This window comes from Lampris incognitus, chromosome 21 (assembly GCF_029633865.1).
Source record: "Lampris incognitus isolate fLamInc1 chromosome 21, fLamInc1.hap2, whole genome shotgun sequence".
Taxonomy (NCBI): domain Eukaryota; kingdom Metazoa; phylum Chordata; class Actinopteri; order Lampriformes; family Lampridae; genus Lampris; species Lampris incognitus.
In genome coordinates, this window is record NC_079231.1 from 25,411,714 (window position 1) to 25,435,837 (window position 24,124).

At 45.2% G+C, this 24,124-nt stretch overlaps 1 protein-coding gene across 1 annotated transcript in view; it reads left to right on the forward strand.

The window, feature by feature from the left end:
• Nucleotides 1-20,152, forward strand: part of LOC130131576 (dTDP-D-glucose 4,6-dehydratase-like) — a 58,233-nt gene extending 38,081 nt beyond the window's left edge. The window contains exons 4-12 of the mRNA XM_056301326.1: nucleotides 2,085-2,175; nucleotides 2,478-2,626; nucleotides 7,410-7,508; nucleotides 7,627-7,686; nucleotides 7,815-7,858; nucleotides 14,224-14,389; nucleotides 14,738-14,793; nucleotides 17,392-17,489; nucleotides 19,201-20,152. Of these exons, the coding sequence (XP_056157301.1) occupies nucleotides 2,085-2,175; nucleotides 2,478-2,626; nucleotides 7,410-7,508; nucleotides 7,627-7,686; nucleotides 7,815-7,858; nucleotides 14,224-14,389; nucleotides 14,738-14,793; nucleotides 17,392-17,489; nucleotides 19,201-19,292 (855 nt within the window). The 3' untranslated portion in view covers nucleotides 19,293-20,152. The remainder of the gene's footprint in view (nucleotides 1-2,084; nucleotides 2,176-2,477; nucleotides 2,627-7,409; nucleotides 7,509-7,626; nucleotides 7,687-7,814; nucleotides 7,859-14,223; nucleotides 14,390-14,737; nucleotides 14,794-17,391; nucleotides 17,490-19,200) is intronic.
• The last annotated feature ends 3,972 nt before the right edge of the window (nucleotides 20,153-24,124 follow it).

The window sequence follows — 24,124 nt, forward strand, 5'->3', positions numbered from 1 at the left end:
CCATTTTGAGCGTTTAATTGACCCCACAAATGTGATGCTCCAGAAACTCAATCTGCTCAAAGAAGTGCCCATCCAACCAATCCAACTTGTGGGAGCTGCTTCTGGAAGCGTGGGGTGCAATTTCTCCAGATTACCTCAACAAATTAACAGCTAGAATGCCAAAGGTCTGCAATGCTGTAATTGCTGCAAATGGAGGATTCTTTGACGAAAGCAAAGTTTGATGTAAAAAAAATCTTATTTCAAATACAAATCATTATTTCTAACCTTGTCAATGTCTTGACTCTATTTTCTATTCATTTCACAACATATGGTGGTGAATAAGTGTGACTTTTCATGGAAAACACGAAATTGTTTGGGTGATCCCAAACTTTTGAACGGTAGTGTATATATATATATATATATATATATATATATATATATATATATATATATATATATATATATATATATATATATATATATATATATATATATATATATAACTTTGGTAAAAGAAACACTCAATGGTAGGGAAAGTGCTCAACAAATAAGGAGCAAAATAATCCAGTGAGTCAAGTAAATTCTTTATGAGACAGTACACGCCTGTTTCATGCCATAAGCAGTCATCATTACTTAACTCATTGGATTATATGTATATATATATACTTAGCACAAAAAGTAAGGAAACGTGTGTTTGGTAGAGTATGTCTTTGTTGTAACAATGCTTCTTGGCAGTAAATCTTGTACCGTTAGAAAGCCTGTTTACTCCCCTTTTAAATGGCGCCACATGTGTAAGGAACCTGCATTTGTGGGATGAGCAGCAGAGCTGAGTATGTGGGTTGCGCCCATGAAACCTTTGCCAAATCTTCTCTGCCAATGCCAAACAGCTTATCTTGCTGCTACTATTGACTCTTGTGTTGAGCTTCTGCTACCCCAGGTGCTGCTGACCATCAGCTGCCTGGTAGAGGATTTACTGTCAAGAAGCATCGTTACACCAAAGAGATAACCTACCAAACACACATTCCCTTACTTTTTGTGCTACGTTTTAATATATATATATATATATGTGTGTGTGTGTGTGTGTGTGTGTGTGTGTGTGTGTGTGTGTGTGTGTGTGTGTGTGTGTATACTATATATAAGGAAGGCTCTGGAGATCCAGCAGCTTGCTGACTGTAGGGATACCAGAGGTTTCTTCGATGCCACAAGAGCGGTATATGGCCCCAGCCACCGCTGCCTAGCCCCCTTCGCTCCAAACATGGGCTAATGCTGCTGAAAGACAATGAGTCAGTTACCAACAGATGGAAAGAGCACTATGAGCAGCTACTGAACAGGGACATAGTCTACCTCATCTACACAGCCTACACCCATCTACACAGTTTACACTGCCTACATAGGCTACACCCATCTACACAGTTTACACTGCCTACATAGGCTACACCCATCTACACACTCTACACCATCTGTACAGTCTACATCCATCTACACAGTCTACACCATTTACAGGCCAGTGGCCACTTTTTCAGGGATGAAGATAGGAAGGAACGTTGGTTTGAACGGGGAGTCTTAGGGGCCGTCTATGTGAAGAAGGAATGATCATTCCTGAACTGGGGGGGGGGGGGCTAAGAATACATCTGACATCTGTCACCATCTTACAATGCTGTGATTGCTAACATTCCCAAATCCTCTGTGAATAGTACACATGGCCATTGTAACTGTAGTTAATGCTCGTGGCAATTTGCATATGAAACTGGTCGTTGGTTTGTGTCAGTATTGTTTATAAGGGTGGGACATCTGCAGTCAGTTGAGACTGAAGAGGTCGCTTAGATGAGTGATGAAACGTTTCTCTCTCAAACCTTGTTTCTAGCTGGACTGATTCCACTTTCTGTGAATAGGAAAATGGGGCTGAGGTTAGGTTCTCCTTTATTCTGGTTGGTTATGACCCATGCCCTTCCACCTTGTGTCACACGCATCACACTGCATTTTCATGTACGAAATGCTCTAGGTAATTAAAGTTTGATTCATTGGTTGATGTGTTGTGTGTCCATGTGTCACATGAATCATATGTCCTCTATACTAAAGGATAATAAAACAATTCTGTTTAACAGGGTGATGTGTGTAACTCTCGTCTGGTTTCCTACATTTTCAATACCATCAAAATTGATATCGTCTTTCATCTGGCAGCCAAAACGCACGTTGGTGAGTATCTCAGTTATAAATGTTATTACGATTTTGTTGTGCCTAGTATGGCGATAATTCAGTTTCCACAAAGCCTCAGTGCATTATTTATACATTCATGATGACTCTAAAGAATTTTGCAAAGAATAATCTGTTTTTTAGATTCCAGTACTCTGAATGGTGCAAACTAGTACCGACAGCAAAAGTTCCCACTTGAATTTCCCAGTTTGTGAAGTGAATATAATGGCCAGGGTCACTTTAAAGAAGTCTAAAAAGTTGTTGTTCATTACTGTGTTGTTATCCCCCCTCCCCCATCTCCCCAGATTCGTCCTTTGTGTGTCCATCCAGTTTTCAACAGGTCAATGTCAATGGGACAAGGGTTCTGCTGACAGCTGCCCATAGGGCAAGACATAGCCCACAACGCTTCATCTATGTTAGCACTGATGAAGTCTACGGCAGCAGTCTAAACAAGGTATCTCAGTTTTGATTGACTTAATGACCAGCTGCTTGGGGACCAGGGTGTTTACCACAAGCCAAGAGAAAAGGAAAAGGTCAAACCATTCACGTGAGAAAGAGGAACATGAGATGAAAAATACCATCTTTTACCCCTGGTTCTTGGGACTCTTCTTCTTCCTCCTGCTCCTTCTGCTTTTGGCTGCTCCTGTTAGGCATCGCCATAGCAGATCATCCATTTCCATCTCTTCCTGTCCTCTGCATCTTCCTTTGTCACACCAGCCACTTGCATGTCCTCCCTCATTACATCCATAAACCTCCTCTTTGGCCTTCCTCTTTTCCTCTTGCATGGCAGCTTCATCTTCAGCATCCATCCCATTGCATTGTCTCCAAATTGTCCAACCTGGGCGGTCCCTCTAATATCCTGCCGTCTTTGAATCATGACGAAAACCTTAGAATCTTCAACTCTGCCAGCTCCAGCCCCTCCTCCTGTCTTTTCATCAGTGCCACTGTCTCCAAACCATATAACATAGCTGGTCTCACAACCATCTTGTAAACCTTCCCTTTAACTCTTGCTGGTACCCTTCTGTCACACATCACTCCTGACACTCTTCTCCACCCACTCCACCCTGCCTGCACTCTCTTCTTCACCTCTCTTCTGCACTCCCCGTTACTTTGGACAGTTGACCCCAAGTATTTAAACTCATATGCCTTCGCCACCTCCACTCCTTGCATCCTCACCATTCCACTGTCCTCCCTCTCATTCACACATAGGTATTCCGTCTTGCTCCTGCTGACTTTCATTCCTCTTCTCTCCAGTGCATACCTCCACCTCTCCAGGCTCTCCTCAACCTGCACCCTACTCTCTCTACAGATCACAATGTCATCCGCAAACATCATCGTCCATGGAGACTCCTGCCTGATCTTGTCCATCAACCTGTCCATCACCACTGCAAACAAGAAAGGGCTCAGAGCCGATCCTTGATGTAATCCCACCTCCACCTTGAACCCATCTGTCATTCCAACCACACACCTCACCACTGTCACACTGCCCTCATACATATCCTGCACCACTCCTACATACTTCTCTGCAACTCCTGACTTCCTCATACAATACCACACCTCCTCTCTCAGCACCCTGCGTTCTCTAAATCTACAAAGACACAATGCAAACTCCTTCTGACCTCCTCTATACTTCTCCATCAACATTCTCAAAGCAAGCATCACATCTGTGGTGCTCTTTTGTGGCATGAAACCATACTGCTGCTGCTGACCATCACCTCTCCTCTTAACCTAGCTTCTATTACTCTTTCCCAAATCTTCATGCTGTGGCTGATCAACTTTATACCTCTGTAGTTGCTACAGTTCTGCACATCACCCTTGCTCTTGAAAATCGGTACCAGTATGCTTCTTCTCCACTCCTCAGGCATCCTCTCACTTTCCAAGATTGTGTTAAACAATCTAGTTAAAAACTCCACTGCCATCTCTCCTAAACATCTCCATGCCTCCACAGGTATGTCATCAGGACCAACTGCCTTTCCATTCTTCATCCTCTTCATAGCTGCCCTCACTTCCTCCTTGTTAATCCACTGAACTTCCTGATTCACTATCCCTACATCATCCAACCTTCTCTCTCTCTCATTTTCTTCATTCATCAGCTCCTCAAAGTACTCCTTCCACCTTGAATGAATGAATTAATGATGATTTATTTTGAACATGTAAACAAGCAGGATATAAAATACAGATAATCCACTGGCAATAATCTGAAGTGATCAACAAATCCACACATCAAACTCAGGGAACAAATCTCCATATACATCAGATTTTGTGTTGCGTGTTTGAAAACCTTCTTAACACTCTCCTCACTTGTCAGCCCATTTCCATTTATATCCTTGATCGCCCTTACCTGCTGCACATCCTTCCCACTTCAGTCTCTCTGTCTAGCCAATCGGTACAAGTCCTTTTCTCCTTCCTTAGTGTCTAACCTCTCATACAACTCACCATACGCCTTTCCTTTGCCTTCGCCCCCTCTGTCTTCACTTTACGCTGCTTCTCCTTGTACTCCTGTCTACTTTCTTCATCTCTCTTACTATCCCACTTCTTCTTTGCCAACCTTTTCCTCTGTATAATTTGCTGTACTTCCTCATTCCACCACCAAGTCTCCTTGTCTTCCTTCCTCTGTCCTGATGACACACCAAGTACCTTCCTAGCTGTCTCCCTCACTATTTCTGCAGTGGTTGTCCAACCATCTGGCAACTCTTCACTACCACCCAGTGCCTGTCTTACCTCCTGCCTGAACTCCACACAACAGTCTTCCTTCTTCAACTTCCACCATTTGATTCTTGCCTCTGCCTTTACTCGCTTTCTCTTCTTGGCCTCCAAAGTCATCCTACAGACCACCATCCAAAGCTGCCTAGCTACGTTCTCCCCTGTCACCACCTTGCAGTCTCCAATCTCTTCAGATCATGCCTTCTTAGAAGGCGTGCACTTTCCTCCACTCTTATATGTCACCCTCCCTCTTGTTGATATATGCATTAACCACAACCATTTCTAACCTTTTTGCAAAATCCACCGCCATCTGTCCTTCCACATTTCTCTCTCTGACACCATCCCTCCTCATCACCTCTGTTTCCTTCGCTAACATGCCCATTGAAGTCTGCTCCAATCACCACTCTCTCCTCCTTGGGTCCAATCTCCACCACTTCATCCAACTCACTCCAGAATTGTTCTTTTGCTTCCATCTCACACCCAACTTGCGGGGCATATGCGGTAACAACATTCGTCAATACACCTTCGATTTCCAGCTTCATACCCATCACTCTGTCTGACACTCTCTTCACCACCTCCAGCACACTCTTGGCATACTCTTCCTTCAGAATGACCCCTACCCCATTTTTCCTTCCATCTACACCATGGTAGAAGAGTTTGAACCCTCCTCCGATGCTCCTGGCCTTATTCCCCTTCCACCTGGTCTCTTGCACACACAGTATGCCTACCTTTCTTCTCTCCATCATATCAGCCAGCTCTCTCCCTTTACCAGTCATAGTGCCAACATTCAAAGTTCCGACTCACCTCCACACTCCTACCCTTCCTCCTCTCTCGCTGCCTCTGGGCATGCTTTCCCCCTCTCCTTTGACAAACAGTAGCATAGTTTCCACCGGCACCCTGCTGGCCAACAGGGTGGTGGTCATTGGTAACCCGGGCCTCAACCGATCCAGTATGGATATCTGATTTATGATCTGCATATTTGATTTGGCAAAGATTTTACACCAGAGTCCCTTCCTGATTCACCCCCCCCCCATTTATTCGGGCTTGGGACCGGCACTAGGAATGCTCTGGCTTGTGCATCCTCAGTGGCTGGGTTAACCCAGCAAACCATATTACAAATGCAAACATGCATGTCCACTGGTTTGAGAAGTGAACCACTTGATGCTGTTTAGTGGATGTTGTTTGTACAGTAAAAACACAAAACCTTACCAGCAGTATTCATAAAAGCATCCAATCATGAAATATTCCATGGAAACACAGTTTTTAGAGAAATCCAGTAATCAACAATAGAAAATACTGAAATGTTGTCTTAAAGTCAGTGATCAGAAAGTTGGGGTACATGCTCAGGTCACAAGTTTGTTTTACCTAGAAGGTTTTTATTCTCATCATCCTATTATCCATTTATAATGGATAATCATACTTTAGTCAAAAATGTTATGTGTACGCTTGAGTGATTCATTCTGTTGTTGCTTATGTGTTTATGCTTTTAATTACTGATAGCTTCTGAAATCAAAGTCAGATGGCCAATGGATATTGGTGACATTGTGGTGCCATTGATCGGGTGGTCATACATTGCTGAGATATAAACTAACCTTAAGAGGGTCCAGACACCACCTAAAGGTCCTTCTTCTTTTCCTTCTTCTTCTTATGATTGTGGCACCTAAAGCTCTGCTTCAGATCAGCAACTTAGTCCATTGATGGTTGCTCAATATGTCCCTTCTCTGAATTCTGCAATCTGGGCATCATTTTGGACTCCACCTTCTTCTTCAAGTCACACATAAAGTTTTTTTATACATTTTCCTTCTTCCACCTCAGGAATAATGCCAGACTTAGGCTATCACTCATTATGTTGCAAAAACCTTCATTCATACTTTAGTCCCCTGTCTCCTAGACGGTTGCAATGGAGTCCTATTCAGGTTGCCCAGCTAAGCTGTGGATAGGCCGCGGTATGTCCAGAACTCTGCTGCCAGGGTTCTGACTCATGCAGAACCCTGGCAGCACATCACCCTCACCTTCAGTTCTGTATCTTCTTTAAACGTCTCCTCCTCACCTACAAGTCCCTCCATGACATGGCTCCTAAGTATATTTCTGAACTTTTCTACACCTGCATCCCAGCCTGCAGGCTACCCTCTTCAGACTATGGACTCAGCATAATTTCCCACACCATGCTGCATGCTGTGGGTGACTGAGCTTTCTGTGCATCTGCTGCCGGCCTCTGGAATTCTCTCCATCCCAGTGTGTCATGCCAGAACAACTCTGATTTTTAAATCCAAAGCTAAAGACTCTTTTTAGACAGGCTTTTTTTTTTCATCGTTATTTTCTTCCTTAGCGCTTTCATTCCCTATGTGCTGTTCTGTGTGTCTACTTGCAATGATTTGTATTGATTTGTGATGTTTTGTATGTTCTTGTTTCTTCTCATCTTACAGTGTCAAATGTCCTTGGCTTTTGTGAAAGTTACATTGTGTTGTTATTACTTCCAGGGAATTGCTTACTATTTCTGTACTGGTGATGCACCTACGTGTCGTCCCACATAGGTGTTTGATGAGAGCAGTCCTATAAGACCTTCCAACCCGTATTCTGCCACTAAAGCTGCTGCTGAGTACCTGGTCAAGTCATACTGGATCAAATATAAGGTACAAAGACACACACCAGGGCTGTTTCTGAATAACCTGTTATGCTTACTCCAGAGTCAAAATACAGTTGTATTTTGTAGAGATTGCATCCCTAATAGCCCTGTTTTTATATTTAAAGTTTCCCACCATCATAACAAGGAGCAATAATATCTATGGGCCCAGGCAGTACACTGAGAAGGTACAGTACATTCCTGAGTAGTGGCATTTTATCTTGTTCTTATGCATCCAACATTGCTGTATCTTTTCCTCAAACCCTCCTTCAGGGTTTCACTTTTTAAGCAGTCTATATCTGTTTGTTTTTTAAAGGTTATCCCGAGATTTCTTTCCCTCTTGCAAGTGAATAAGAAATGGTAAGTTGATTTTTAAATTTGTGTTTATCCAGGGGAGGTTTTGTAGATTGGCACTTTCTCTGTTATTTGGTTAGCACCATCCTATTCAACATCTACAGATCTTTGTGCATTCTCACCTGGATATTACCCAGTGCAACCACAGTCTTCCATGGGCCCACTACTGAGAATAACAACCACAGTTGTCTGTTGGCCCACAGTGTTAGGCCCATAGAACACTGTGGGCCCAGTCGTCTGTTGGCTCAGTCTTCTGTGGGCCTACTACTGAGCAGCCCTATTTGAGTAGTGGAAAGACAGGATTTGGGCTGAGGAATGGTTCTATTGAAACAAGTACAGGAAGGGAGTCTGCTACCCTTTCACTTTCCATGTTTATTTATTTAATATTTTATTTTAAGTTTTTTCGGTTTTATATTCAAGACGCACACAAGATAAAACAAAAACTAACAGACAAAAAACAGAAACAACAGAAAGGAAAGAGCTGCCAGACATATATAGGTATATAATATAACTTGGTTCACAGCAGTTTTCAAGAAATTACACAGGTATTACAAGAGTACAGATAAAAGGTAAAGAGTACCAGGTTACATTACTACAGACTATAATTAAAATGTATTTTTCTTTTAGATAGTCAATAAATGGACCCCATATGTTCAGGAATCTATTGGGTGCTTTAGATTTATGGAAGCATATTCTCTCCATCTGTTTGATTATGATCATTTCATTGAGCCATTTCTGAAAGCAGGGGGGCGTAGGTGATTTCCACTCTGTTAGGATCATTTTCTTGGCAGCTACCATGCCAACCATCAATGCCAATTGTTCCTCAGATGTATAACTTAAAGCAGACTCTGAGCATCCAAAGAGTGCCAGCTCTGGATCAGGAGGAATGTCCCTTTCATAGATTCTGGAGAACCACTGGAATATTTCACACCAAAATTTGTATAAGTGAGGACAGAGCCAGAAAAGATGCGTGAGAGAACCTTCTTCAATTTTGCAGCTATCATACAGTGGAGAAACGGATGGGTAAATTTTGTGTAGTTTGGTCTTTGAATAGTGGAGTCTATGGATGACTTTGAATTGGATCAGTTTATATCTGACGTTGATCGAGCAAGTTTGGATTCTAGTCAAACCTTCATTCCAAATGTCAGACACTTCAAGATTCAGCTCAGTGGACCAGGCTTCCTTCAGATGGTTAGTAGGTACAGAGATGGTAAACAGATACACAAAGTGATATATCAGATGTCTGGAGTCCGGAGGAAGCTGCAGGAGGTCATAGAATGGATAACCCTCTAGCCTGTTTTCAAAATTTGGAATTTTGTCTTTGACGTAATGCCTAACTTGGAGATAAAGAAAGAAGTGGGAGTTAGGGATGTTAAATTTTGTTTTCAACTGATTAAATGATGCAAACTTTTTATCTATATATACATCTCCAAGGGTCGCAGTACCCCTGTCCCTCCAGACAGCAAACGCCCCATCCGTCTGAGATGGCAAAAAGGAATGGTTATTACATATAGGAGTGTATATGGAGACATTAGGCAGTTTGTTAACACTTCGGATCTGATCAGAATCCTAAGAGAGTTTCTTAGAATAAAATTATTACCAATCAATTTATCAGGGGATTCTGTCTTGGAAAAAAGTAGAGTACAAAGGGAAGAGGTTTTTACTGATGTAGTTTCAATGCTTAGCCACAAGGGAAGTTGTCTCCTTTCTGAGATGTCTTATCTGGGAATCCCTATTGCCAGTGAATCAAAGCCCTTGCGTTGGCTGCCCAACAATAAAGGCCTAAGCCTCCCTCCTTTATTGGCTTTTGCAGATGTGCTTTAGCTATGCGATGAGCTTTATATACCCAAACAAATGGAAAGATACTAGAGTCCAGTTTCTTAAAAAATGATGACATCAGAAAGATTGGCAGATTCTGAAATAAGTACAAAAATCTGGGGAGAGACACCATCTTAATTGTGTTGATATGCACCACCATAGACAATGGCAGAATCCTCCACTTCTCTATGTTCAATTTAAGCTTTGTGAGCAAATCGGCATAATTGAGTTTAAATAAGAGTTTGGGATTTCGTGGTATTATAAGCCCTAGATATGTCACGTGATCATGCTTTAGTTTAAATGGTAAAACATTAAGGAAATCTGAATCTATACTGTCCGATTGTTACGTATCACGAACGAAGACCAGAGACCAGTGTAGCGAAACCCCAAGGACAGATGGACACAGGCAATGGACCCGAGGTGCTGGAGTGGGGCCACTCCAGCCGTTTTGCCTGCCACCCCGGTCCACCGGACGGTGGCCTTCATCTGCAGGCGCTTCTGGTGGCCCACCATGGAGGCAGACACCAGGGAATTTTTGGCTGTCTGCACCACCTGCGCCCGCAGCAAGGCTCTCCATCGCCCTCCAGCAGGTTTCCTGCGCCCCCTTCCTGTCCCCGGCGGACCTTGGTCCCACATTGCCTTGGACTTTGTAACTGGCCTCCCCGTGTCCCAAGGCAATGACACCATTCTGACCATTGTCGACTGGTTTTCCAAGGCTGTCCACTTTGTCGCCCTCACCAAACTCCCCTCTCCAGCCGAGACGGCGGACCTTCTCGTCTCCCATGTCGTCCGCCTCCATGGGATCCCCCTGGACATTGTCTCTGACCATGGTCCCCAGTTCACTTCTAAGGTGTGGCAGGCCTTCTGTAAGGGGATTGGGGCCACGGTCAGCCTCTCCTCCAGGTATCACCCCCAGACCAATGGGCAGGCAGAGCGGACCAATCAAGCCCTGGAGGCGGCTTTGCGTTGTGTTACCACCAGCAACCCCGCCTCCTGGAGCAAGTACCTGCCCTGGGTGGAGTACTCGCTCAACACCATGGAGAGTTCGGCTACCGGTGTGTCCCCTTTTGAGTGTTCCCTTGGTTATCAACCCCCTCTGTTCCCCCGTCAGGAGTTGGATGAGTTGAGTACTGTGGTCCTTTACCACTGCCTCGAGAGATATAGGGTTCTGGGGCTTAGGGGCTATAGCTGCCTGAGCGACTGCCTGCCCCTCGGGTTTGTTTTGGCTCATTCTGGCTTCGACGTTCTGTTACAGGGTCTCGAATGAAGACCAGAAGCCAGTGTAGCGAAACCCAAAGGACAGACAGACAACAGAGCACTGGGATAACCCAAAGGGCAATTTTAATTCAGGAAAAATAAACAACACTGCCACAGGGATAATAACAGGGGAACCTCAGGTGGGGGTTGTTGAGACGATGTGCATGCGCCTGGCTACCAAAGTCCGAATCCGTAGAGTGAGGGGTTGTCCGAGGAAGTCCGGGTCTGAGATCCAGGAAGTCAAGTCCGAAAGGAGGGGTTCAGGTAGAGAGACACGGAGGGAGGTCGCTGGAGAGATCTGGGGAAAAACATGAAGGTCGCTGGGGGTGAGGAGCGAGGGAGACGCGGGGAGCCGTGGAAGTCGCGGAGGGGGGTCTTGGGAGGAAAAAGAGAGACACGAATATTAGACACTGGGGAATAAATGGAATTGCAAGAGGGCAAGGAACGCTGGAGGGATTGTCAGAGCTTTACCGCAGGGTTCAGTACGTCGAAGCATGGAGAGACGTTCTGGGAGACTTCTTGTAGAGGGCTGCCTGATTGCCGCAGGTGTGCCTGATGGATGATGGCAAACCCCTGGTATAGCGCAGCGCTTGGATGTTTCCGGCACGTCCGAGCTGGGGGAGTGGCTTGAACATGTCGGGGAGGCAGCTCGGGACGGTGTAACCACAACACCCATAGTGGCATGAACTCACTCTTACCCCAATTAACTGTGTAACCAGAGAGTTTGCCGAATGATTTAACAAAATCTAACAAAGGAGGAACAGAGCCTTCTGGGTCGGTGAGATATATCAATGTATCATCAGCATAAAGGCTCAGATGGCTTTCCAGGTCTCCTATCTGAATACCTCTGATAGTGGAGTGATTCCTAATTCCTATTGCAGGGGGCTCAAGGGCTGTGTCAAAAAGTAAGGGAGATAGAGGATCCCCCTGTCTGACCCCACATTGTAAGTCAAAAGGCCCAGATCTGTCACTATTGGTGAGGATAGAGGATGATGGCAGAGATAAAGCATTTTGACCCATGCAATAAAGAAATCCCCAAACCCAAATCTTTGAAGTGTTTCAAACATGTAGGGCCACTCTATCTGATCAAATGCCTTTTTGGCATTGAGGGACAAGATGGCCGCTCCAGAGTCCCCAACCTGGTTGGTATATAAATTATTCAGAAGCCTAAGTACATCTCGAAATGAGAATCTACCTGGGATATACCCCATTTGGTCAGGGTGTATAATTGATGAAATATGCCTCCCCAATCTGTTAGCTAGTACTTTTGTAACCAACTTTTGATCAAAGTTGAGGAGAGCAATGGGTCTGTAACTTCCAGGTTCCGTTTCCTCATTACCTTTTTTTAACAAAATACATATATTTGCCTCATGCAGGGACTTAGGAAATCTGTTATTTTTAATGGAGTCATTAATCATCCAGAGTAAAAGTGGGGCAAGTGTCTTATGAAATGCCTTGTAAAATTCACAACCAAACCCATCTGGGCCTGGCGCTTTACCAGAGGGAAACGTTTTAATTGCATCTATTAATTCGCTCTCTGAAAAAGTTGAATCTAATTCTAACCTAGCTGACTCATCCAGTTTTGACAAATTAAGAGAGTCGAAGAAGCCGGCAAAGTCTGCACTAGTGGCCTGAGACTTAGCGGTGTATAATTCTGAATAAAATTCTTTACATCAGTTGTTTATTTCTCTATGGTTAATTAACAAATCACCTGTTTTGGATTTCATTTTGTGAATTACACGGCTCGCCTGTGCCCCCTTTAATTGTCTGGCCAACAGCCTCTCCAGTTTGTCCCCCAACTTAAAGTGTCTCTGTCTGAGCTTGAATAAGAGTTTGCTAATGTTTCCACTGAGAATACAGTTCCACTCATATTTTAACTTCAAGATCTTATTATAGTCTTCTTGTAGAAGAGAGTTCCTGTAGGACTGTTCAAGAGTTGGGAGTATATTTTCAATCTCCACCAACCGATGACGCTGTTCCCTTTTTTTGGAGGCTTCAAATTAAATTATATAACCCCTCATTACTACTTTGAGGGTCTCCCAGAGTATGGAATCTGACACCTCCCCAGTATCATTAGTCTCAAGGAACTCCTTGAACCGTGCTGCCATATAGTTAACAAACCTTTGGTCTGTGAGCAACCATGGGTTAAAGCGCCAATAATAACAACTTTGTTTGGGCAAATCAAGCTTCAATTTTAGTGATACTGGACTATGATCTGATATTAATATGTTGTGATACTTAGTATGATCAATGTTAGATAGATATCCACTAGAAAATAATCAACTCTTGTATATGACTAATGGACGTGAGAGAAAAGTGAATAGTCTGTGTCCGTTGGGTGTTGTAGTCTCCAGATTTCAGCCATGTTTCTTGTTTTAATTAGGTTATTTAATGTTTGGACAGATATAATGGCAGGTGGGTTGAGGGAGGAGAGCCTATCAAGATATGGCTCAAGGTAACAGTTAAAATCGCCTCCCATTAACAGATTTGTGTTGCTGAGATCTGGAATTAAATCAAACACTTTACGGAAAAAGTTTGGATCATCAATATTTGGACTGTAATTATTCAATAATGTGACAGGGAGCGAATGTATATTTCCAGTAATCATAATATTGGCTTCCTCCATAGCCGTCAGACGGGATTCATGGTCTGAAGCCGTCTCGTCCATAGAATTCATTCGGGCCGCTAGAGTATTGTGTGTGATGACTGAAGAGACATGAATTTTGTTTCAAACTGATCAAACCGGTCGTTAATGGTTTTCAGAATAGCATCCGACATCTCTTTCAACATTGTACCTGTTGACAGGGAGCAGCCGCCATTATCCCCTCCACCCGCGTCAGCCATGTTGCTTGATGATTGTCCGATTTCAGATTTTTTTCGGCATTTTCAAGCTTTTTATGCAAGTCTGGGTCACACAAAGATGGGCAAACAAGTTGTGATGAGTTTCGAGAGCAAACTTGACAGAAAGACGGTAGGTTTAAGCAAATAAAAGACAAATGGAGAGGAGCTCCCAAAAGCACGCCTCACTCCATCCACTGCGCACTAGCGCGCACCCCCCCTTTCACTTTCCATGTTCTTTAATTTTCCCGTCTAGCTCATTGATTAGAGCTAGCCATGTTTGAGTCATCAGCACATTCCTTGATCTGAGTGGCCGTGGTGGCTCAGGTGTCGCCACACACATTTTCTTGTTCCCTTCACTGCATTCCACACATCATGTTGTCCTCGGATAATGTGACCAGAAAGATATAAATTGTGACATTAAACCTTGGTTTGTCCTGTACTGCTCTCTGACACAGCACCATCCAGGGAACCATCCCTAAATCCCGCCACTTCCTGTTCATTGATGATGTCATTGAAGCCTTTCTGATGCTTTTGGAAAAGGGAGTTGTGGGAGAAATATATAATGTGGGGACCAGCTGTGAGATCTCCATCATGGAGCTTGCCAAGGAGCTCATCAAGATGGTAATGTTGGACTGTGTTGTTTAGGATGCCTGTGATGAAGCACGTGCCTCACACTTCACCAACAGAAAAATACACATTTTCCATAAGAAATGAATTGCTTCACAATATCTTCTGGATGCATAACAAAAATGAGGGGGTACACTAAACACATTAGGCAGAATTTTTTTTTTCTACTGAAAGTTTATAAATTCATTCCACATGAAGTCATCCCATTTATATTTTTGACATCCAGAATTTTCTCTTATGTCATGAAAATGAATTTGTGAGAGAATTCTTCGACGTGAAGAACTGGCATGTTGAAGTTTAGCACTTTGAAACCTTGTCATGAAAATGCGTTGTGTGTTACAGATGAAGAACGTGCCTGACTGTGAACTGAATGACTGGCTTGAATTTGTGCCTGACAGGTGGGTCAACCCAGATGCCACTGCTCTCTTTTCATTCTCTATGGTTTTATTCAGTTCAAGCAGTCTCTGGTGTGTTGACTTGGTCTGAAGAGACACTCGTCTCTGAACACCTGATCTCCACACTGCTCATAACGTCTTAAGATGTTAAGAGCATGTTTTCATTCTGACAGTACAGTGAAACACTCGATTGTAAGACATTTTATATCAAAAATACTTTTTTTATGGAATACTAAAATAAAATCCCTGATCTGAGCAGGTTTGAAGTATTATAGCTCACCTGGCCTGAGCATCGTAACTGTAAAAAAGGTGAGCTTGTAATGAGACCACAGCCAGACCTGATGCACAAGCCTCAGCAAGTCCATGCAAGCTGCTCAGTGGGCTTCATGTTTAAACATCTTGAATAGAAGAAGCCACAGAGGTGCAACATTCCCTCTATCATGTAAAAAAATACACTTACTGTATTAAAAGCGTAACATTTCAACCCAAATGGCCTTCATCAGAAGATCTAAACATCTTGGCGGGCAGCGTTTCGGCTGGGACTTCGTTATGGCCGCGGTGTCGGTTCCCCTCCTGGATGCAGACTTCCTGTGCGCCTTCAGGCTGCTGGTGGAGGTTACGAACTGTCGCTTGATCGATGCTGTCTCTTTCACTACATACCCGTGCACACTGGGAGGAGCAGGGACGCTCGGTCTGTCAAACATGCTCGCCCCCGGAGACACGTATCAACGACTGCTGGCAGAGTTCCCTGACCTCACCACACCGCCCACCGTCTGGCGGCGCCGTGTTTTTGACGTTATCCATGGCCTTTTCCACCCGGGTGTGAAGGCGTCCACTAAGCTGGTGGGGGCCAAGTTCGTCTGGCCCGGCCTCAGGAAGGACGTCAAGGCCTGCGTGGCGTGCCAGCGTTCCAAGGTACACCTTCATACCAAAGCCCCCTTGGCACCATTCCTGGTGCCCGAAAGGCGTTTTGACCATGTGAATGTGGACCTGTTGGGCCCCCTGCCCCCCTCCCACGGGTTCACTCACCTTCTCACCACGGTGGACAGGACCACCAGGTAGCCGGAAGCTGTTCCCCTGTCATCGACCACGTCTACTGAGGTGTCCCGGGCGTTCATCGGGTCCAGGGTGGCTCGTTTTGGCACGCCGCCTGACCTCACTTCTGACAGGGGCCCACAGTTCACGTCAGAGCTCTGGACTGCAGTCGCGGAGGGGCTGGGGGTGAGGCTCCACCACACCATGGCGTACAACCCACAGGGCAACGGACTTTGTGAGCGGTTTCATCGGTCTATGAAGGGCGCTCTTCGTGCCAGCCTCATGGACAGCAACTGGGTCGATCACCTCCCGTGGGTCATGCTCGGCCTTCGCTCTGCCCATAAGGAAGACCTCCAGACCTCGTCTGCCGAGCTGGTTTACGGCCAGCCGCTGCGTATCCCGGGTGAGTTTCTCCCGGATGCCGTGGCTCCCTGGTCAGCAGCTTCTCATCGGGCTGTGGCCCGGGACAGTGCCAACGCTTTCACGCCGATCCCTACATCTCACCACTGCCTCCCTCAGTCCTACGTCCCCAAGGATCTGCTGTCGGGCAGGTACATCTTCATCCGCCACAACAACCACCATACCCCCCTGCAGCCCCCCTACGACGGGCCCTTCCGCGTCCTGGAAGCGGGGCCTAAGAACTTTGTGGTGGACATGGGGGGCAAGCCGGAGCGGGTCTCGGTGGACCATCTCAAGCCTGCCCATTTGGACCTGGGTGGGCTGGTCGAACTGGCCCTGCCCTCGCAGCTTGGACACCCCCCTTCTCTGTACCCTGCCCCTGCCCCCACCCCCATACCCATTCAGCGAGGCGTTTTGGCCGCCTGGTCCGCCCCCCGAGACGTTGACTGTTTTACTGAGGACTGTTCACCTGTTGGCTGTTTGTGTTTTGCTGAGTACTGATGTGTTGCATTTTTTCGTGATGGTGAATTCTGGGGGGGGGGGTGATACACAAATCAGGGTAGATTCACCAGGGGCTGCTGCTCCTTTAAGGCAGACATTCAGAGTGCTGACGTAGGCACTACTTAGGGTTTCCGGGGGGAGCCATGTTTGCAGCAGCCTAGCGGTTGGTTAGCTGGTTGCCAGGAGAGATTGTGCTGTATCGGTGTCGTTTTGTGTGGTGAGTAAACGGAAATGACTCGACTCGACCTCTCCGTCTCCTCATTCCTGCACTCCCACAATATAATATATTTTGTTTCTTACTTGCCTGAATTGTCCAAATTCAAAAACGGCCAGATATATAGACCTCACCTACTGCACTGAGAGGAAGGCATAATGAGGCTGAGAAAGGAGTGTTTTCATGTCAAAACAATAAAGTCTCAAGGTAGTTTAACTCAAAATATTAAAAAGCAGCCATGAAGGACTGATATGGATCTAAGACCACCAAGAGCAGGTGTGTTTGAACATCTCACCACTGCCAGGACTGCTTTATTTTAGCTTGGAAACTATGTGAAGCTTCAGAAGAACGTTGATTTCCTTCACAAACCCACTTGTGTGCAAGTCAGAATCTAACCGCCAAGTGTTCTTGACCCTGAATACTCAAGTCAGTCATTCACCTCCATCTTTCAGGCCGCAGGTGGACCTGTGCTACCCCATCAGCTCCGAGAAGCTGCAGAAGCTGGGATGGAGACCTGAGGTGCCGTGGGCAGAAGGCATCAGACAAACTGGTACACAGTTCATATAACCGTCTAGTGTAAAACACAGGAACATGAAGAGTTGATTCAGAGCCACAGGCTGATGCTCACACAGCAGACGGGACACTTAGCCGGTTGACAGTAAATGAGGACACATTTAGCTTTTTCAACTACTAAGTCTGGATCAAACAGCAAACAGTAGACCTTCTCAAAGTTAGCTTGATAATGACTACTTTTAATCAATAATATAAACCAGAATTAATTTGGAAAAAATGGACTAGAATTACTACAGTTGACTGTAATTCTCCCTTTTCTTAATCAAATGCCTGCTACATCTTTGCTTGACAGGATATCAGGTTGGTTAGCTATTGTTTTAGTTTGTCTTACTCATGCTGTAGCACTTGATATTTTACCATTTGGTGTTTTCTCACATATAATACCCTCATTTATAATATATTCTCACATATAATACCCTCAGTAACCTCACATATGATATATTCTCACATATAATACATTCTCACATATAATACCCTCACATATGATACATTCTCACATATAATACCCTCATATATATATACTAGAAGAACCCCGCTACAATGTAGCGGTTTGGTTATCCACCCGTCTAAATCTCCCTCCTCTTCGTCCTGCCAGCTAACCGCCTTCCCCCTGCCCCTAAACCCCCCCCCCACTCCAACTCCCTCCCCCCAAATGCTCAGAATCATCTGAAATGCCGAGAAAAGTGGTTTTTAGCCATTTTTATAAAATGCATAATTATGCATAATTATTATAATTATTTTAATGTTCTGCTGTTTTTCTGGTCCTCTCTGGAACAATAAAAAATGCACTTATGATCCTACTTTTTTTTGGAGGTGGTAGGTATTGTTCCAGAGAGGACCAGAAAAATAGAAGAACATTAAAATAATTATGCATAATTATGCATAATTATGCAAAATAAGCATTTTCTAAAAATGGCTAAAAACCACTTTTCTCGGCATTTCAGATGATTCTGAGCATTTGGGAGGAGGGAGTTGGAGTGGGGGGGGGTTTAGGGGCAGGGGGAAGGCGGTTAGCTGGCAGGATGAAGAGGAGGGAGATTTAGACGGGTGGATAACCAAACCGCTACATTGTAGCGGGGTTCTTCTAGTAGGTCATATAAATACAGACATTAATTGGTAGGTACCAGGGCATCCGGGTAGCATAACGGTCTATTCTGTTTCCTACCAAAACGGGGCTTGCTGGTTCGAATTCCTGCGTTACCTCCGCCTTGGTCGGGCGTCCCTACAGACACAATTGGCCGTGTCTGCAGGTGGGAAGTGGGATGTGGGTATGTGTCCTGGTCACTACACTAGCGCCTGCTCCGGTCATTTGGGGCGCCTGTTCAGAGGGGAGGGGTAACTGGGGGGAATAGCGTGATCCTCCCATGCGCTGCATCCCCCTGGTGAAACTCCTCACTGTCAGGTGAAAAGAAGCGGCTGGTGACTCCACATGTATGGGAGGAGGCATGTGGTAGTCTGCAGCCCTCCCCAGATCAGCAGAGGGGGTGGAGCAGCGACCGCGATGGCTCGGAAGAGTGAGGTAATTGGCCAAGTACAATTGGAGAGAAAAATTGTTAGGTACCAAAATAACTGTGATAGAAAGTATGCGACACAGTGAATGAACTGTAGCCACAGTAAAAGTGTCACAGATGAAAACATGTAAAAGATGGACTCCTGTCTTTATTCAGCTGTGATTGTGTGTTCTGCAGTTGAGTGGTACCAGCAGAACCCGGGCTTCTGGTCAGACGCAGCAGACCAAGGACCAATCAGCTGCCATCTTGAAAATGCAAACAACCAATAAGACTGTGAGCTGTTTCCATCTACTCGACCAAAAGAAGACTTGAAGACATCTGCTTTGCTTTATTTAATCTTGCTACTGGCCAGCAGGAAGGCAGATGTAGAGTTTGTGATGAGTCGTGTGTAATACAGGACCCTTCTGTACAACAAACAAAGTGAACAGTCAGTATTTCACTTGACACTGAGTCCACTTCATGTTTGCCTTAAACTGGATTGAACTTCTTCTGCTCTTCATCCCTGCTGCAGCTGTCTGGACCTCTCACTTCTGCTCTTCATCCCTGCTGTAGCTGTCTGGACCTCTCACTTCTGCTCTTCATCCCTGCTGTAGCTGTCTGGACCTCACACTTCTGCTCTTCATCCCTGCTGTAGCTGTCTGGACCTCTCACTTCTGCTCTTCATCCCTGCTGTAGCTGTCTGGACCTCTCACTTCTGCTCTTCATCCCTACCGTAGCTGTCTGGACCTCTCACTTCTGCTCTTCATCCCTGCTGTAGCTGTCCGGACCTCTCACTTCTGCTCTTCATCCCTGCTGTAGCTGTCTGGACCTCTCACTTCTGCTCTTCATCCCTGCTGTAGCTGTCTGGACCTCTCACTTCTGCTCTTCATCCCTGCTGTAGCTGTCTGGACCTCTCACTTCTGCTCTTCATCCCTGCTGTAGCTGTCTGGACCTCTCACTTCTGCTCTTCATCCCTACCGTAGCTGTCTGGACCTCTCACTTCTGCTCTTCATCCCTGCCGTAGCTGTCTGGACCTCTCACTTCTGCTCTTCATCCCTGCCGTAGCTGTCTGGACCTCTCACCTCTGCTCTTCATCCCTGCTGTAGCTGTCTGGACCTCTGACTTCTGCTCTTCATCCCTGCCATAGCTGTCCGGACCTCTCACTTCTGCTCTTCATCCCTGCCGTAGCTGTCTGGACCTCTCACTTCTGCTCTTCATCCCTGCTGTAGCTGTCTGGACCTCTGACTTCTGCTCTTCATCCCTGCTGTAGCTGTCTGGACCTCTCACTTCTGCTCTTCATCCCTACTGTAGCTGTCTGGACCTCTGACTTCTGCTCTTCATCCCTACTGTAGCTGTCTGGACCTCTCACTTCTGCTCTTCATCCCTACTGTAGCTGTCTGGACCTCTCACTTCTGCTCTTCATCCCTACTGTAGCTGTCTGGACCTCTCACTTCTGCTCTTCATCCCTGCTGTAGCTGTCTGGACCTCTCACTTCTGCTCTTCATCCCTACTGTAGCTGTCTGGACCTCTGACTTCTGCTCTTCATCCCTGCCATAGCTGTCTGGACCTCTCACTTCTGCTCTTCATCCCTGCCGTAGCTGTTCGGACCTCTCACTTCTGCTCTTCATCCCTGCTGTAGCTGTTCGGACCACACACTGAGATTTACATCTCTGCTTTCTTCACACGCTGTTGCACAACAGCATCTCGTATTTCTACATTTCTGTTGAACTCTTTAGTACATGATTTTTCCAGTCTTAAATGTGAGCAAATGGTCTCTGGTTTTATGTGTGTGGCCAGGGCCTGGACTGGACATGATCAGCATGGACCTGCTCATGGATGAACAGTCAAGTATTGACAGAGTAATAGGCAGGCATATTTGAATATAGTAGTATAGTGTATTTAAACAGAGGATAGTATATTTGAATATAGTATATTTAGGTACTTGGAGTAGGGAATTCCAGCCTGCTCACTGAGATCCAGTCATCTCTCTCACATGCCGTCTGTTATGATGTTTTGTGGGAATACCAAATTACTTTTCATTTATTAAAATAGAATGTGAATAAACTGTTAAAATAACACTGTGGGTTTAATCCATATGGTGTCTACCAATGTGTCTGCAAGTTTAGCTCGTTTACTACAAATGGCGTATATCATCATATCATTACGTCATTAGCCTTGACCATTTTCAATGCACAGCGTTCCCTTTATGTTCACTATGAACATTAGTTTTCAAAGAACTGAAACTTGCTCGAGAAATCAAACATTTACCATATTAAATAAATTGAAACCAATGGCTGCTCTGAATCATAGATCATAGATAATCACACATCACAGATCATCACACATCATAGATCATCACATCATAGATCATCACATCATAGATCATCACAAATCATACATCATCACATCATAGATCATCCCACATCATAGCTCATCACATCACACATCATAGATCATCACATCACACATCATAGATCATCACACATCACAGATCATCACACATCATAGATCATCACATCATAGATCATCACATAGATCATCACATCATAGATCATCACAAATCATACATCATCACATCATAGATCATCCCACATCATAGATCATCACATCACACATCATAGATCATCACATCACACATCATAGATCATCACACATCATAGATCACACATAATAGATCATCACATCACACATCATAGATCATCACATCACACATCATAGATCATCACATATCATAGATCATCACATAGATCATCACATCATAGCTCATCACAAATCATACATCATCACATCATAGATCATCACATCATAGATCATCATACATCATAGATCATCACATCATAGATCACATCATAGATCATCACATCATAGATCATCACAAATCATAGATTATCACAGATCATAGGTCCAGTACAAGGACGAGAAGTGCATACCACTACCCCACAGACATCTCAAAAATGTAATAAAATGGATAGGAAACTATTTCGAAAGGTTGTTTTTTTTCTGCGTGATTCTGTGTCATTGGCGATCATTTAAAGGAAAAACTACGGGTCGTGTTAATTGACCTTGAAAGGTCAGTAATTGTCCTCTGTGTGGAGTTTGCATGTTCTCCCCGTGTCTGTGTGGGTTTCCTCCGGGGGCTCCGGTTTCCTCCCACAGTCCAAAGACCTGTAGGTCAGGTGGATCAGCCGTACTACATTGTCCCTAGGTGTGAATGTGTGTGTGTGTGTGTGTTGGCCTTGTGATGGCCTGGCGGTCTTTCCAGGGTGTCTCCCCGCCTGCCATCCAATGACTGCTGGGATAGGGTCCAGCATCTCCGTGACCCTGAAAGCAGGATAAGTGGTTTGGATAATGGATGGATGGATGGATGGATGGATGGATGGATGGATGGATGAAAAGTCAGCAGTACTGACTTAATGTACTACAAGTCAGCTGCATCTCTGGTCAGTTTTAAAAAACACTTCCCAATTTTTGACCTGGCCAGGATTTCTCCCATCAGAACATCAACACTTTGCAGGCCTGAAGTATGTAAATAACACCAACCTGTTGCAGGTATTTACATAATTCAGGCCTGCAGAGCCACGTGTTTAATGTGGTGTTGTGAAGACTTAAATAAAGAGCCCCTTCCCAGACACTTACATGGACGCATGAATAAAACCTCAAATGAACAAATAAACTGACTTCAACAGAATCTGGACACTTGCTGTTTTGTACAGCATCCTTTCAGGACTTTTTATGTCTTATTTTGAACTCGATCTTAACTTTCTTCTTTTTGTGTTGTTGTATGGAATCCTTGGCATTGTTTGTCGTATTGTCTCAAATCTTGGTCACCAATTAAAACAACTGGTTACTGTCAGTAAGAATGAATGGAAATGTGTGGAGTTATTTGGAGTGCTTCACCTTGTCTTCAACATGAACCTTAGACTTCAAAGGGTCCCCGTACTGTGGAAGACGTCCTGCCTCCTTCCTGTGCATAAAACGCCACATCCCAGGGACTCCAAGGACTACAGACTGGTAGCATTGACCTCCCACATCATGAAGACTCTGGAAAGACTCATCCTGGAGCAGCTTCGGCCCACGGTCAAGCCACACTTAGACTTCCTCCAGTTCACCTACCAACCCCGACTGGGAGTTGAGGATGCCATCATTTCCCTGCTTAACCGTACCTACGCCCACCTGGATAAGCCAGCAAGCACTGCGAGAGTCATGTTGTTTGACTTTTCCAGTGCCTTCAACACCATCCGACCAGCTCTACTGGGTGAGAAGCTGACAGCAATGCAGGTAGATGCCCCCCTTGTGTCCTGGGTTGTTGACTACCTTACTGGTAGACCACAGTATGTGCGCTTGCAACACTGTGTGTCAGACAGAGTGGTCCGCAACACTGGGACTCCACAGGGGACAGTTCTGTCTCCCTTCCTTTTCACCCTCTACACCACGGACTTCAACTACCACACAGAGTCCTGCCATCTTCAGAGGTTCTCTGATGACTCTGCTATAGTGGATGCATCAGTAAAGGTGAGGAGGCTGAGTACAGGGCTGTGGTGGGAAACTTTGTCACATGGTGTGAGCAGAACAATCTGCAGCTCGACGTGACTAACACAAAGGAGGTGGTTGTTGACCTGAGGAGGGACATGACACCAGTGACTCCTGTTTCCATCCAGGGGGTCAGTGTGGACACTGTGGAATAGTACAAGTACCTGGGGGTGTATACAGACAATAAACTGGACTGGGCTAAGAACACTGATGCCCTCTACAAGAAGAGACAGAGCCGTCTCTACTTTCTGAGGATTCTGAGGTCCTTCAACATCTGCCAGACGATGCTCAGGATGTGGTGTGAGTCTGTGGTGGCAGTGCTCTCCTGTTTGCTGTGGTGTGTTGGTGCAGCAGGTTGAGGGTAGCAGATGCAAACAGGCTGAATAAACTGATCTGCAAAGCCGGTGACGTTATGGGGGTGGAACTGGATTCTCTGGCGACGGTTTCTGAGAGGAGGAAATTATGTGCCATCATGGACAATGTCTCCCACCCACTCCATGATGTGCTGGTTGGGCACAGGAGTACTTTTAGTAATAGACTCATTCTGCTGAAAAGCACCACAGAGCCCCACAGGACGTCAGTGGACTGGCCT